Raw genomic sequence first — 13,415 nt, 5'->3', positions numbered from 1 at the left:
GTCTCCCCATCCCCCCAAGGCCACATGTCAGGGCCTCACCCCCAGCACTAGAGGAGACAACTGCCCAAGAACGGGAGCTCGGGTCCCAGGCCCAGCCACCCCTGCTTGACCCAGCAGTGTGGGTAGATGGGCGCACCCCTGGGGGCCAGCAGCCAAGTCTCTGCCAGCACACTTGGCCCTGGGGGTCCATTCCCACAACCCCCGGCACCCTCTAAATCCCCAGACCCTATGACTTGTGAGATATGGCTCAACTCTGAGGTTTCTCGGCGAGGAGGGTCACCATTGGAAAGCATGTAAGAGTCCCGCAGGGGCTGCCTTGAGCGAAGACAAATCCCTCAGCATCACCAAAAAAAATTGAAAATTCTTATTGAAATCTCAAGTGTCCTGTCCTGACAGCTGGCAGGCGCGGGTCCCCGCCCTGGGGCTCCTGGCGCAGATCTGTTGGGCGCGGGCTCCCTCTGGCGGCCCGAGGAGCAACTGCACCCCTAGGATTCCCGTTCGTTCATTTTGAGGGAGCCTCCTCTGCCTGCCACAGCCTTTGGTGCAGGAACGTAGCCGAGAAGCAGACAAAGCCACGCCCCTGTCGAGCGCCCAGCCTAGTGGGGAGAGGCGGAGAGCACCCAGACCCCTAAATACAGGGCACGGCAGAATCGGGTGCCCTGCAGAAAATAAAGCCGGGTGCTTCGTCAGACGGGAGGCGCTGGGGCAGCGGTGCTGGCTATTTTAGACAAGGTGGCCGGGGTACACCTCACTAGAAGATGCCATTTGAACAGGGGCCGGAAAGAAGTGAGGGGGCCGCAGCGGAGTCCAGAGAACGGCATTTGAGGCTGAGGGAAGTACGAGTGCAAAGACGCCGAGGCAGGCCCATGCCATGCACGTCGGAGGAAACGCACGAGGGGCACGGGGAGACGGAGGGAGTGGGAGGCAGCAGGGCAGAGAGGCCGGGGCCCAGCTGGGGTAGAGCCCTCAGCCCAGTGTAAAAGTTGGGCAAGACGGGAGTCACGTGCGGTTTGAGTGGACGGGTGACCTGGTCTGATTTACATTGGTAAAGGATCACGCTGGCTGCTGAGTTGAAAGTACAGAGCAGGTGTAGACGAGGGTGACCAGCCAGGTCGCTGCCATATTCCAAGGCAGAAGTAGCAACGGCTTGGTCCAGCCGGGAGGAGGCAGAGGTGGGGAAAGCTGTCGGAGTCCGGCTCTGAACTTGAAGGCAGAGCCGACCGGATGAGGGATGGGAGAGGGAGGGGAGCCGAGGCTGGCGCCTGCGTGTGGCTGAGGAGCAGCGTCCCCCCAGAGGAGGACGGGGTGGAGGCCCGCGGGGTGCATCTCGGGTGGGCAGTCAGTCCCCGGGCTTGGGACCTGCAAAGGCTGAGAGCCTGCCGGGCGTCAGTCGGCCACGTGGAGTAGGCAATTGTAGAGAGGCGCGTTTGGACTGGAGAGAAATGTGGGATTTGTTAGTCTATTGATGATATTTAAAGCTCGAGCCTGGCCGAGTTCCCCAGGCAGGAAGATCTCCAGGGCTAAAGCCCAGGCCTCGAAGACGGGCGTGCAGATGAGGGGTTCTAGCTTGGAGGCCGAGGAGGCACCGTGGAGGAGAGTGGCTCAGAGGGGGATGGAGTGGCCCACTGGGCCACCAGCTGCAGAGATGTCAAGTGAGATGAAGGCCAGGAACTCGCAGTGGACTTGGCAAGGGGACTTAGCAAGGGCGGTTTTGCAGACGGGGTGGGCTGAGAGCTGGAGCGGAGCTGGTTCCGGAGCAGTCCCTGGCCCTGAGCGCCTCTCCTCCCCACCCCCAGGTGCTGCCTGTGCCCGGCACGGCCCCGATTCGCCCCTGGAGTCACCATCGAGGAAGACAACTGCTGCGGCTGCAACGCCATAGCCATTCGGCGCCACTTCCTGGACGAGAACATGACCGCGGTGGACATTGTCTACACCTCCTGCCACGATGCGGTGAGACACCCCCACATCTCCTTTCTGGCTGGTGCCAGGATGGGCTGGGGCAGGATGTGCCCCTAATCTTTGGCCTCTGCAGGCTGCAGGGGCAGGCAGGGCTGGGGTGCCACAGTCCTGCCAGGCCAGCGGGAACCTTCTGCTTTCTGGCTCCGGCCGGCTGGGGCCTCCAGGCCTCCCCCAGCTGGGCAGACCAGAGGTGGCCTCATCCTGCTCCCCACATTCTGGCCTGCCGGAAAACAAGCAGCAACCCTGCACCAGGTGTTGGGATTTCCGGGCCCCGCCTTTTGGGGAAAGGAAGAAGCAGTGGGGGAAAGAGCATGTGGTTGGTGGGGTAGGGGCTTGGTTGCTGCTCAGGATGAGCCATAAGCCTGGGGCAGGGGGCAGCGATGGCCCTCAGAGGAGGAGTCAGGGAGGAGTTGGCAGGGCAGCGTGGGCAGGGGCTGCTGTGGGCCCAAGATGGGCATGGGCAGGGTCTCCATCCTCACAGGCGTCAGAGCCCCAGAGTGGGTGGAACTGGATGTCCTGGCAGGGTCGGGGACCTGCTGGGGTCGCCTTGCCTGAGCGTGGGGCCCCTCAGGCTGATGAGCCACCCGCCCCCAGGTCTACGAAACCCCCTTCTACGTGGCCGTGGACCATGACAAGAAGAAGGTGGTGATCAGCATCCGGGGAACGCTGTCCCCCAAGGTACACTGCCTGTGCCTCCAAACACACCTGCTCTGGGCTCCCTCCCGGACCCTGAGGGGTGCCCGCCTTCCGGTGCCCACCCTCCTCAGCCCCATCCCATCTCCTCTCGCCCAGGATGCGCTGACTGACCTGACCGGCGATGCTGAGCGCCTCCCCGTGGAGGGACACCACGGCACCTGGCTGGGACACAAGGTACCCCTCCGTGGGCCCACCCCACGGCCTCTGCCTGCTTTCCATGCAGACGGGCGAGCTCACCGGGGGAGACTGGTCAGAGAGCTGTGGATTAGCCCAGAAGGTCCACTGCGGCCCATCTGCCAGGACCCCGCTGCCCTGGCCTGCCCGGATCCTGTCCCCAGGAGACCTGGAGAAGGCAGCTTGGAAGAGAGCCCATGGGTTTCTATTACACCTGCAACCTCTCGGAGCCTCAGTTTTCTCATCTGTGAAATGGAGATGATCAAAGTGTCTGGCAGTCCCCATACCTCAGGGTTGTCATGAGGGCCAAAGGGGGAAATGGGGGGACAGAGTTAGGAGCTGGGGGTCTCTGCGGTTGTTCCGGACTTCCCCCCTCCATGCCCTTCTCTCTCTGTCCCTCCTTGCCTAGGGCATGGTCCTCTCGGCTGAGTACATCAAGAAGAAGCTGGAGCAGGAGATGGTCCTGTCCCAGGCCTTTGGGCGAGACCTGGTGAGGAATTTTCCAGACCCCTGCACCCTCGCCATGCCTGGCACTCCCTCCCAAGGCAGGGGGGTGGGGAAGGGGGTCTGTGATGGAACCCACCCAGCCCTGCCCCCAGGCCGGGCTTCTGGCCCCTCTGACCCCCTCCTCTCTTGTCCCAGCACCTCGGGGTGCCCCTGCCCACCCGCAGCTATTGAGCTCCTGCTCTGGGCCGGGCACTGGAGGTAACTGAGATGATTCAGGTGGGGGATTCAAAGCTTTGTAGAGGCATAGCCCTTTGTGGGGAGCAAATTTCATGGAGAAGCTCAAAATACCGAGCAGCATGACAAAGCTACAGAGCAGATAGAAGTGGTGCCACCCTGAATGGGGGTGATCTGAGCTCTGCCCATTGACCACTCCCTGCACAGGCAGATTCTCAGGCACTGCCAACTACCCTTTCCAAATCAAAGCAGCCCCTGGCTTCAAGAGACTCTAGTCTAGTTGTTGGGGTACCTGTCCCTATCCAGGTATCCAAAGGATTATAATACAACATAACCACCATAACAATAGGTCTATCTCAGGTCCAGATGCAATGTCTAGGAAGGAGGGAGCCTGTCGTGGAAAATCAAGGTGGGGGTAGCTTCCCCAAGGACGCAACTTCTTAACAAGGTTTTGAAGGATAAGTAGGAGTTTGTTAGAATTGTCTCCCTCAGAAACTGCTCTGTGGGGGCCTTGCTCCTCCCCTACACCTGCAGCCATGTAGATGAGATATGATCCCAGGACTCTGGAAAAGACCCCTCCGCCTCCCTGGTGTCAGCTTGGCAGGCAGTGGGGCTGGGCTCTCAGGCCTCTCTTGGTTCCCAGGGCCGCGGAACCAAACACTACGGCCTGATTGTGGTGGGCCACTCCCTGGGCGCGGGCACTGCTGCCATCCTCTCCTTCCTCCTGCGCCCGCAGTACCCAACCCTCAAGTGCTTCGCTTACTCCCCGCCGGGGGGCCTGCTGAGGTGAGCAGCCTGGGGCCTCAGAGCTGCTGGGGGCTGGCTGGGGTGGTCTGGCTTTGGGTCCCGTGACAGTCTGGGAATGACTTGTCTTGACACGGGGTTGGAGCCGTACAGGCAGGGCAAGAAGTGGAGAGCAGAGGACACCAGGGTCAGGGCCTCCCTCTGGCAGATGCTGATCTGTGGGAAAGGAGGGAGCAGGAAGCCCAGCTGGCACCTGGGAGCCCCCCAGAGGCCTCGAGTCAAGAAACCAAGCCCGGGAGTGCTGAGCAGGGCCTGCTCCCAGCTGACCCTGCACTCGGGGACCCCCACCCCATGGCCTTATTCTCAGCCCTGCTCCCCTTGCAGTGAGGATGCGATGGAGTACTCTAAAGAATTTGTGACGGCTGTGGTTCTGGGCAAAGACCTCGTCCCCAGGCAAGTGGCTCCCCTCCTTCCAGGGTCCCCTGCCTCCTTCAGATCTCACTCCCTGCCCTTGTGTCCTTGCTGCGGCTGGCCATGTGCCCAAGTGCCCCCCTCACCCACGGTGGCCTGCTAAGCAGACAAGGTGAACGCAAGCGCTGGTGGCCGCCCTGCTGTCACCTCCTTCCCTGGCTCTGCTCCACTGAGCTGCGGCCCCCTCCGCCTTCCCCACAACCCAGCTGGCTCCACCTTCTGCTCCTGGGGACTGGGAGGGTGCCTGACCCCCCAGCCCCCCACCCTGCCCCTCTCCCTGTCCCTAGCCTCACGAGGGGTCTGAGGTCCCCGTCTCCCACCCCATCCCAGGATCGGCCTCTCCCAGCTGGAAGGCTTCCGCAGACAGCTCCTGGATGTCCTGCAGCGGAGCACCAAGCCCAAAGTAAGCTCCCTCCACCCTCCCTGCCCGGGCACACGGGCCCCTGGACCACCTCGTCTGTCCCTACCTTGTCCCTCATCTGTCCTTTGGGGCAAAACCCCAGAGGCCTCAGCCGAGTGAGGCCAGGACTGGGGTGGCTGGTGTCATGGGGCCCTCAGGCTGTCAGAGCTTCAGCATCTCAGAGCTCATCCCGTTCAACCCTGGCATTGTACAGATGGGGAAACTGAGGCCCGGCATGGGCAGGGGACTTGCTTTTGCTTGCACAGCAAGTTACGACAAGCCAGGGCTGGGGCCGAGGACTCCTGGGTGCCATCCACAAGGCCAGCTAGAGTCAGGAAAGAGCGCTCCCTGTGTTGCAATGCTTTGGATGTGTGGAGGGAAGCCCTGGGAGGTTCCCCAGCTCAGGGAAGGCTGGAGACCACTTGTGGAGTGGATTCGAGTGTGGTTTGTTCTGGTTTTTCCACCGGAGCCAAGAGGAGAGGGCCAGCCCTTCCTGAGCCTGCATCAGGTGTTTGGGGGCCACTGGGGGGCTCGCCCTGGGGCAGGTTGTCTTTCCCCTGCCAGGCCAGGTGGGGTGGGGATGCTGGGCCAGACACCACCTCCCCCTGAGGGGCCAGGCTGCAGAGGAAGCCGACAGTGGTTCGCCCTCCAGCAGCACCCCAGTGGGCCCTCACCCCCACATGCCACCCCAGCCCGGCTGGGACAGTTCCCAGCACTGGTGTCCACGACCCTCTGGCAGGCAGGGCCCTGGGCTGGGTACCAGGAGGCAGGCAGGGCAGAGAAGCCTCCTGGGACCACCTCTGTCTGGAGGCATCTAGTTCTGGGGAGGCAGAATTGCTCTTATCAGACACTTTTCTGGGCATCGCCAGGCCCAGCTTTGCACATGGTTGAGAACCAACCCGGACACGGCCAGGCCGGGCCGGTGCAGCTGACTGAGCGTCGGGACCTGCTCCGCCTTGACTTGCGGAATGACCTAGGGCAGGTCTCTTCCTCCCGCTCGGCCTGGTGCCCCATCCACTAGAGAAGGGGCGTCGATGGGTCTTCCAGCCCCTTTCCAGCTCTGAAATTCAACAGCTCCACGTTATCTGCCCTGGGCACCTTTTTGGCCACGATGGCTACCGTACACCTCAGCTGCTGCCTCTTTGGAGGCACCAGCCTGTAATGCTCTGGCCACCACCCTTCCCTCTGCTGCGAGGATGCCCTCCCCTGCCGGCCCTCCTCCCGAGCACCCTCTGCCCCTGCCCACCCAGCCAGCGCTGCTCAGCTCTGTCCCCATCCCCCACCCCCGCACAGTGGCGAATCATCGTGGGGGCCACCAAGTGTATCCCCAAGTCGGAGCTGCCTGAGGAGGTGGAGGTGACCACCCTGGCCAGCACGCGGCTCTGGACCCACCCCAGCGACCTGACCATCGCCCTGTCAGCCAGCACCCCGCTGTACCCACCCGGCCGCATCATCCACGTGGTCCACAACCACCCCGCCGAGCAGTGCTGGTAGGTGTGCCCGGCTCCCGGGCCAGCTGCAGCAGGCGGCCGTGTCCAGGGCAGAGGAGGATGGGGCTGACTTTCACTCATTCACCTCGGGGATGGGGGCAGCGGCTGGGAGGCAATGGCCCAGGACCCCACGAAAGGGGCTTCCCCCAGCCAGCCCAGAGCAGGACTCCAGATTCCTCTCTGGACCGTCCCAGCCTTTGCCCCCAACATCAGCCCCTTCCTGGGGCTTCCCCTCCCCTCCAGGGTGGCTCCCCACCTTGGGGCCCATTTGAAAGTGGATGCCCCAGAGGGTCATCCTCGGGCTCTGACCAGCTCGTACCTCCGTTGTTACTTGAACCATCACAGGTACTAGTTGGCTATCAGCTACCAACAAGGGTGGGGCCAGGCAGGGGCAAGAAAAGACACTCTTCTAGTTGGTGGTCTATCAGAGGGCTGGACCCTGACCCTCTTCTGTGGTGACAGGTGTGAGCTAGGCCTGTCCAGGGCGCCAGGGCGGAGCAGGTGTGGCCACACGGAGGCCACAGAGGGGATGTAGCTGAGGCTTAGTGTCAGCCTCTCCGTACCTCCGGGTGGCACTGTGGCTGGGATGGGGGTGAGGGCCAAGAGCGAGGCGGGAGTGACAAGCCACTTCCAAGAGCCCAGGGAGAGTGGGGGCCCTCCAAACCCAGCCCCACCCCTGCTAAGCAGGGCCCCCCTCAGCATCCCTCTGGCCCCTGTGCCCTCCTCAGCTGCTGCGAGCAGGAGGAGCCCACGTACTTTGCCATCTGGGGCGACAACAAGGCCTTCAACGAGGTGATCATCTCACCGGCCATGCTGCACGAGCACCTCCCCTACGTGGTCATGGAGGGGCTCAACAAGGTGAGGCTGTCACCTCATCCTAGCCCCGTGTGGACCCTGCAGGTCGGATCGCTGTCCCCACTTCTCAGACAAGGAAACCGAGGCCTGGGGAGGTTAGCAGCTCAGCTGGTGTTCCCCAGCTGGGCTGTGGTGGGGCCAAAAAAACCCAGTTCAAGCCCTTCCACTCCACCTCCTGAACTCCCTACCTCGTCACATGGCCCTGCAATGGGGAAGAGTTTAGGAAATCCCCTGCTCTTAGGACCCAGGGATCTGTCCCTCAGGCAGGCCCAGCACAGAGGCCCCAAAGGCCACTTGTGCTGAACAGATACACGGCCAGGTGGGGCCGGCCTCAGCCAGCACTGAGCTGCTGAAACAAGGCTTGAATGCAGGGAAGGAAGACTGTAGCCCGACGGTGTACGGGGCAAAGCCTCATGGCTTGCCCGTGCCCCACTGGGAACCGACTGAAACCGCCCCCACCCCCAGGATTGTTGGCCTGAGTGGCCTGGGCCCACCCACTGCCCTGCCCCTGCACCAGGGTGGTCCTGCCAGCCCACCCCCACCAGCTGCCCCACGCTGTCCCCAGGTGCTGGAGAACTACAACAAGGGCAAAACCGCCCTGCTCTCTGCTGCCAAGGTCATGGTGAGCCCCACCGAGGTGGACCTGACTCCCGAGCTCATCTTCCAGCAGCAGCCACTGCCCACCGGGCCACCTATGCCTGCCGGCCTGGCCGCGCAGCTCCCGAGCGCGGAACGCCGCAACAGCAGCGCCAGGTGAGTCCTGCCCGGCCCTGCCCGGGGCGCGCGGGCACCATCTGCGCACACCTGCTCACCTGCATGTGGATCCCTGGACGGGGATGGGCCCAAGTTGTTCATGCAGCTCTGCATGCAGTGCTCCCCTCTCTGCTCTAACTGCCCCCACCCCCACCGTTCCTGAAGAGGGTTTCCCACGGGGACCGTAGGGCATCTCGGCACACACAGGCCCACAGGCCCATGGATTGACTCAAATGGATGGACACACATACAGCTTACATATATGCACACAGGCGTGTATTTGCACTGAGGCTTGCACACACATGTCCCTGTGCACACAGAGGCGTTAGTTACAACTACACAGATAGCCCCATGCAGACACTCACTTATGTACAGGTCACACACTAAAAGACGTAGAGACACACATACACAGAGGAAACATTTGGACAGGCAGACAGGGGAATGTGCCCATGCCCAGGCCAAGACCCAGAAACACATGCACTCATGGATCGACGGACCTACACAGACATCTAGTTTACTCACCTGTGCATGTAAACACAGGGGCAAGCATGCACGCTCACCAGTGTGCACACATGCAGCCCTGCAGATGCTCCTCGTAGCTCACGCATGCAGGGGGCTCAGGCTCGTAAGCCATGGCTCCCCCAGGAGTGGATCCTCCTGCCTTCCTGAGACCCTCCCCCGGGGGGTGCCCTTGGCCATGGATCTGACCAAGAGGCTGCTGGGAAGGGTGATGGGGAGGTTCTCAGGTCCTCGCTGCTTCCCAGCTCTTGGTGGGGACACCTGGACATCTCTCACCACCCTTTGTGCGTTTCCTGTGGCTACAGCGTGATCAGAGGGGACAGCCAGTGTCTGGTTGCGGGGACTTGTGTCCACGCACCTGGCCCTTTGTTCTGTCCCTGCACTTCTCCTAGTGACCAGACGGGGGAACCAGTGTCTGGTTACGGTGACCTGTGATCTCCCACTGCCCTGTCCTTCACTCCCTCCTTGCACGCTGTCTCAGGGGCCAAGGGGTCAAAGGGGGCCACCCACCCAGCAAAGAGCCACAACCATGGGAGAAGCAGGAGGAACCCCGGAATGAGGAAGGAAGTGATGAGGCCCTGGGAGGGGCCCAGAGCGGGGGAATCAGTGGTGGGGGGTGGGGTGGGGAGTTCTAGGCAGGGCTTTCCTTTCAGGGACCGGGTGGAGGGGAGTGGGGAGGACTAGTCCCTCCCTCTCTCTCTCTGGGCCTCAGTCTCCCATCAGTGCAGTGACGGGGTTCCCAGCACAGGGTACCCCAGCAGCACTCCTGCAGCACTGGTGTTCCCAGTGGGGCCTTATGACCCCTGGGCCCCTGCCCTGGCTCAACCCAGCAGAGCCCCTTTCATCTTCTGTCTTGGGTTCTTGTGAGTTTGTTTTTTTTTTTAAATTAAGGGTTCCCTGCCCCAAGTGGCTTGACAACCACTGAATTAACTGCACCCCAGGTCCTGCCCCAAGTTCCTTCCACCCAGGGAGCTGGGGTGGGTCTTCTCCCTGCCCCCCTCTGAGACGCGCACCCTCCTTGCCCTGCCCCCTGCAGGAGCAAATCCCAGTCTGAGATGAGCCTGGAGGGCTTCTCAGAGGGGCGGCTGCTGTCTCCGGTGGCCGCGGCGGTGGCGGCCACCCGCCAGGACCCCGTGGAGCTGCTGCTGCTGTCCACCCAGGAGCGGCTGGCGGCGGAGCTGCAGGTGCGGCGGGCGCCACTGGCCACCATGGAGAGCCTGTCGGACACGGAGTCGCTGTACAGCTTCGACTCGCGCCGCTCCTCGGGCTTCCGCAGCATCCGCGGCTCGCCCAGCCTCCACGCCGTGCTGGAGCGCGACGAGGGCCACCTCTTCTACATCGACCCCGCCATCCCCGAGGAAAACCCGTCCCTGAGCTCGCGCACCGAGCTGCTGGCGGCCGACAGCCTGTCCAAGCACTCGCAGGACACGCAGCCCCTGGAGGCGGCCCTGGGCAGCGGGGGCGCCACCCCCGAGCGGCCCCCCAGCCTGGCGGCCAACGAGGAGGAGGAAGAGGCGGCGGGTGAGGGGGGCGGTGGGCCGGTCCCCTGCGCAGAGCTGGCCCTGCACAACGGGCGCCTGGGGGACTCGCCCAGCCCGCAGGTGCTGGAGTTCGCCGAGTTCATCGACAGCCTCTTCAACCTGGACAGCAAGAGCAGCTCCTTCCAGGACCTGTACTGCATGGTGGTGCCCGAGAGCCCCACCAGCGACTACGCCGAGGGCCCCAAGTCCCCCAGCCAGCGGGAGATCCTGCTCCGCGCCCAGTTTGAGCCCAACCTGGTGCCCAAGCCCCCGCGGCTGTTCGCCGGCTCGGCCGACCCGTCCTCAGGCATCTCGCTCTCGCCCTCTTTCCCGCTCAGCTCCTCGGGGGAGCTCATGGACCTGTCGCCCCCCGGCCTCGGCAGCCAGGAGTGCCTGGCGGCCGACAAGATCCGGACTTCCACCCCTGCCGGCCGCGGGGCCAGCCCCGCCAAGCAGGACGACCTGGTCATCTCGGCCCGCTAGCGCTCCAGGGGCGCGGCCCGCCGAGGCCCAGGCCGGAACAGGAGGCCCCCAGGGGCCGGCCTAGCCCCAGGCCCGGGGCCTGGCTGCTGAGCTGGGGGTCCGCTTCCCTACCTCAGCTTAGGACCCCCAGAGCCAAGGTTGGGGAGGTGGGGGAGGATCTAGGGCCTCCAGATGGGCAGCGGTGGGAGCAGAGAGGAGGCTGCCGGGCAGACAGGGCAGCCCTCAGCCCTCTCAGCTGGAGCCCCCCCCAACGGGGGCAGCCTGGCACCCCCTATTCTGGGACAGGCAGTGGGCAAGCTGACTCCCCGTCACTGCCCTCTGGCTGCTCTCCCAGGGCCAGAGGGAGAGGAGAGCAGCTCCTTCCCACGTGTCCTCATCCGTGGTCCAAACTGCATCAGCCCTGGCCACCCCCCCAGATTTGGTGCCTGCTGGCCAGCCCCCTGGGGTGACCGCCCACCACGGTGGCCCACAGTGCTGTATGTGTTTACAGAAGCTGCTGGGCTTGGCTCAGGATTCGCCCTGGGCTTGCAAGCCCCCCACCCCGATTCCCCCAAAATCATGTGTTCAGCAACTCCCCCATCCCCTCTCCCCCCAGCAGGGCAGGAACCAGTCCCCACAGGGCCCAAGGGCAACCTGGAGCCTGGGGGGATCTGGAGGAGGGGGTTCGGGGCCTCTCCTTCTCTGCCTCGATGGGTCCTGGGCACCCAGGCATGCCCAGCCTGCCTGCTGCTTCCCGGCTTACCTTCTGCTCCCAGGGATTCTGGCACTTGCCAGGTGGAGAGCGCTGGAGGCACCCAGAGGACCCCTCCCCCAACCTTCGATGTCACTCGCCCACGCCTAGGCAGCCCCAGGCGCTAGGATCTGCAACCAAACAAGCCTCTGCCCCTGTCACCTCCACCTCCTGGCTGGCCTGGGCCCCAGCTTCCTTCCCTCCCACCCCCAGTACTGTTGTAGGAAGTTGGGCATTGTGGGGCCTGGCCGGAGACCCTCTGCCCACTGCCCAGGCGAGGGGCCAGGAGGGCCAGGGGCTCGGAGGCTGGCCCTGTGCAGCCAGAAGCCTCCACAGCCCTCTCTCGAGGGGTTCCTTCCCTGCTTGGTTTGGAAAACAGTGGGAGGTAGACATCTGGTCTCTCCCCAGAAGCAGGGATGGGGACGGCGTGCATGCGAGTGTCGGGCGTGTGTGTGCATGTGCATGAGTGTGCACCATTCCTGAGGAAGGGGCTGCTGGGGGCCTACCCCGCCCATCCACCTGCCTGCTGCCCCTCCCGGCCTGCCAAGGAAAGTCAGTGAGAGAACATGACGGAAGCCATGAGGCAGGGGCCATGGGGAGGGGGACAAGCTCACTGTCACTCGTTCACCTTTCTTGCCTGCTGCTCTGACCTCTGATTTGGAAAGCTGCCATGTGCCAAGGTGTTGACCGCCTGCTTGTGCCTTCATCCCCTCGAAGGCATGGACCCCTCCTCTGCGCCCACCCACAGCCTCCCTGGTCCACTAGGCTCCCCAGACCAAGACCCACCCCCCCCCACCTCATGATCATGGCATCCGCGGGCCGGAACCCCAACCCTACCCCCTTTCCCCAACATGCACGCAGCTGGGCTGCCCTCAGCACTCCTGCCCACCTGGGGATAGAGACCTGGGTGCTGGGCCTCCCCTTGCTCTCCGTGCCCCCACCCCTCTCCAGTCTCCAGGGACACCTGCCCCCGGGGAGGGCCCCACTGATGGCATAGCCTCAGCCCAGCCCAGAAACAAGACAAAATCAGTGGCTTTTAGAGTTTAGGAGAAAAGAGAAAATCTTCAATTAGAGTATAAAGTCCCGACAAGCACCCTGGCCAATAGCAGGGAGGGACCTGGTGTCCGGTCTTTTCATTTCTCCTCTGCCAGGGTGGTTCCTGGGGCCTCTAGAGTGGGCGTGTAGCCCACCCACGCCCAGGACTGAGCCCTCAGGGACACAACCCCTTGCCCCCAAGGCTGCAGCCGCCCTGTGTTAGGGGCTGGGGACTGGGGCAGGCTCGGACTCAGCCCTGGATGCCCCAGGGGCAGCATCCCCCCCCCCACGTCCTCACCTGCCCCTCCCCAGCCCCCGAAGGATGGGCCTGCTGCACGATGCACCCTCTTCCCCACACCACACTGGGGGGTCTGAGCCACCCCCCTCAGCCCGGCTGTGCTCAGCCCGAGCCCAGCTGGCCTGTGCCCCCAGGGCCCGGACGACCTCCATATGCAATGGGTAGCGGGGCGGCCGGGCCCCACCGGCCCCCATGCACTCGTGACGTGCCATTCTCCCGTGACTCTTTTTGTACTTTAATGTATGAAAGATCCAAACTAATATTGCTGTAAAAAGGAGAGACAAATTAATATAGCTTATTCTATAAATACATCTGTATATAATGGTTTCTGTATATTGTATAGAGCTGTGTATAAACTGGATGTAGAAGCACACTGGCTGCCTCAAGTGACCTCTCCTCCCAGCAGGTGGGGGCGGTGGGAGGTTGAGGGCCTTGCCGCCAAGGTCAGGTCAGTGGCAGAGTGGGGGGTGGTGGTGGAGGTTCCCTGGATAAACCAGAAAGCCTAAGGGGGAAACAAAGTTTCCTTGGGTCTAGAGCCTGGTCTGACCCCAGAGCCCTGAGGCGTGTTCGGTGGTTTGGGTGTTCCCACACTGAGGCCGCGTGCACA

General features: G+C 63.3%; 1 protein-coding gene across 9 annotated transcripts in view; it reads left to right on the top strand.

Moving 5' to 3' along the window:
• Positions 1-13,150, top strand: part of DAGLA (diacylglycerol lipase alpha) — a 62,772-nt gene extending 49,622 nt beyond the window's left edge. For 8 of the 9 annotated variants that reach the window (XM_037839388.1, XM_037839387.1, XM_037839384.1 and 5 more), the window contains 11 exons: positions 1,797-1,950; positions 2,554-2,637; positions 2,752-2,829; positions 3,239-3,319; positions 4,154-4,296; positions 4,639-4,707; positions 5,056-5,128; positions 6,419-6,615; positions 7,344-7,473; positions 8,036-8,223; positions 9,779-13,150. In XM_037839388.1, coding sequence (XP_037695316.1) covers positions 1,797-1,950; positions 2,554-2,637; positions 2,752-2,829; positions 3,239-3,319; positions 4,154-4,296; positions 4,639-4,707; positions 5,056-5,128; positions 6,419-6,615; positions 7,344-7,473; positions 8,036-8,223; positions 9,779-10,745 — 2,164 coding nt within the window. In that variant the 3' untranslated portion in view covers positions 10,746-13,150. The remainder of the gene's footprint in view (positions 1-1,796; positions 1,951-2,553; positions 2,638-2,751; positions 2,830-3,238; positions 3,320-4,153; positions 4,297-4,638; positions 4,708-5,055; positions 5,129-6,418; positions 6,616-7,343; positions 7,474-8,035; positions 8,224-9,778) is intronic. The other variant, XM_037839389.1, reaches the window with a different exon arrangement.
• The last annotated feature ends 265 nt before the right edge of the window (positions 13,151-13,415 follow it).

The sequence above is a fragment of the Choloepus didactylus genome, chromosome 6, assembly GCF_015220235.1.
Source record: "Choloepus didactylus isolate mChoDid1 chromosome 6, mChoDid1.pri, whole genome shotgun sequence".
NCBI lineage: Eukaryota > Metazoa > Chordata > Mammalia > Pilosa > Megalonychidae > Choloepus > Choloepus didactylus.
The sequence above is the reverse complement of the archived record's forward strand: the minus strand, read 5'-3'. Positions and strand labels throughout refer to the sequence as shown.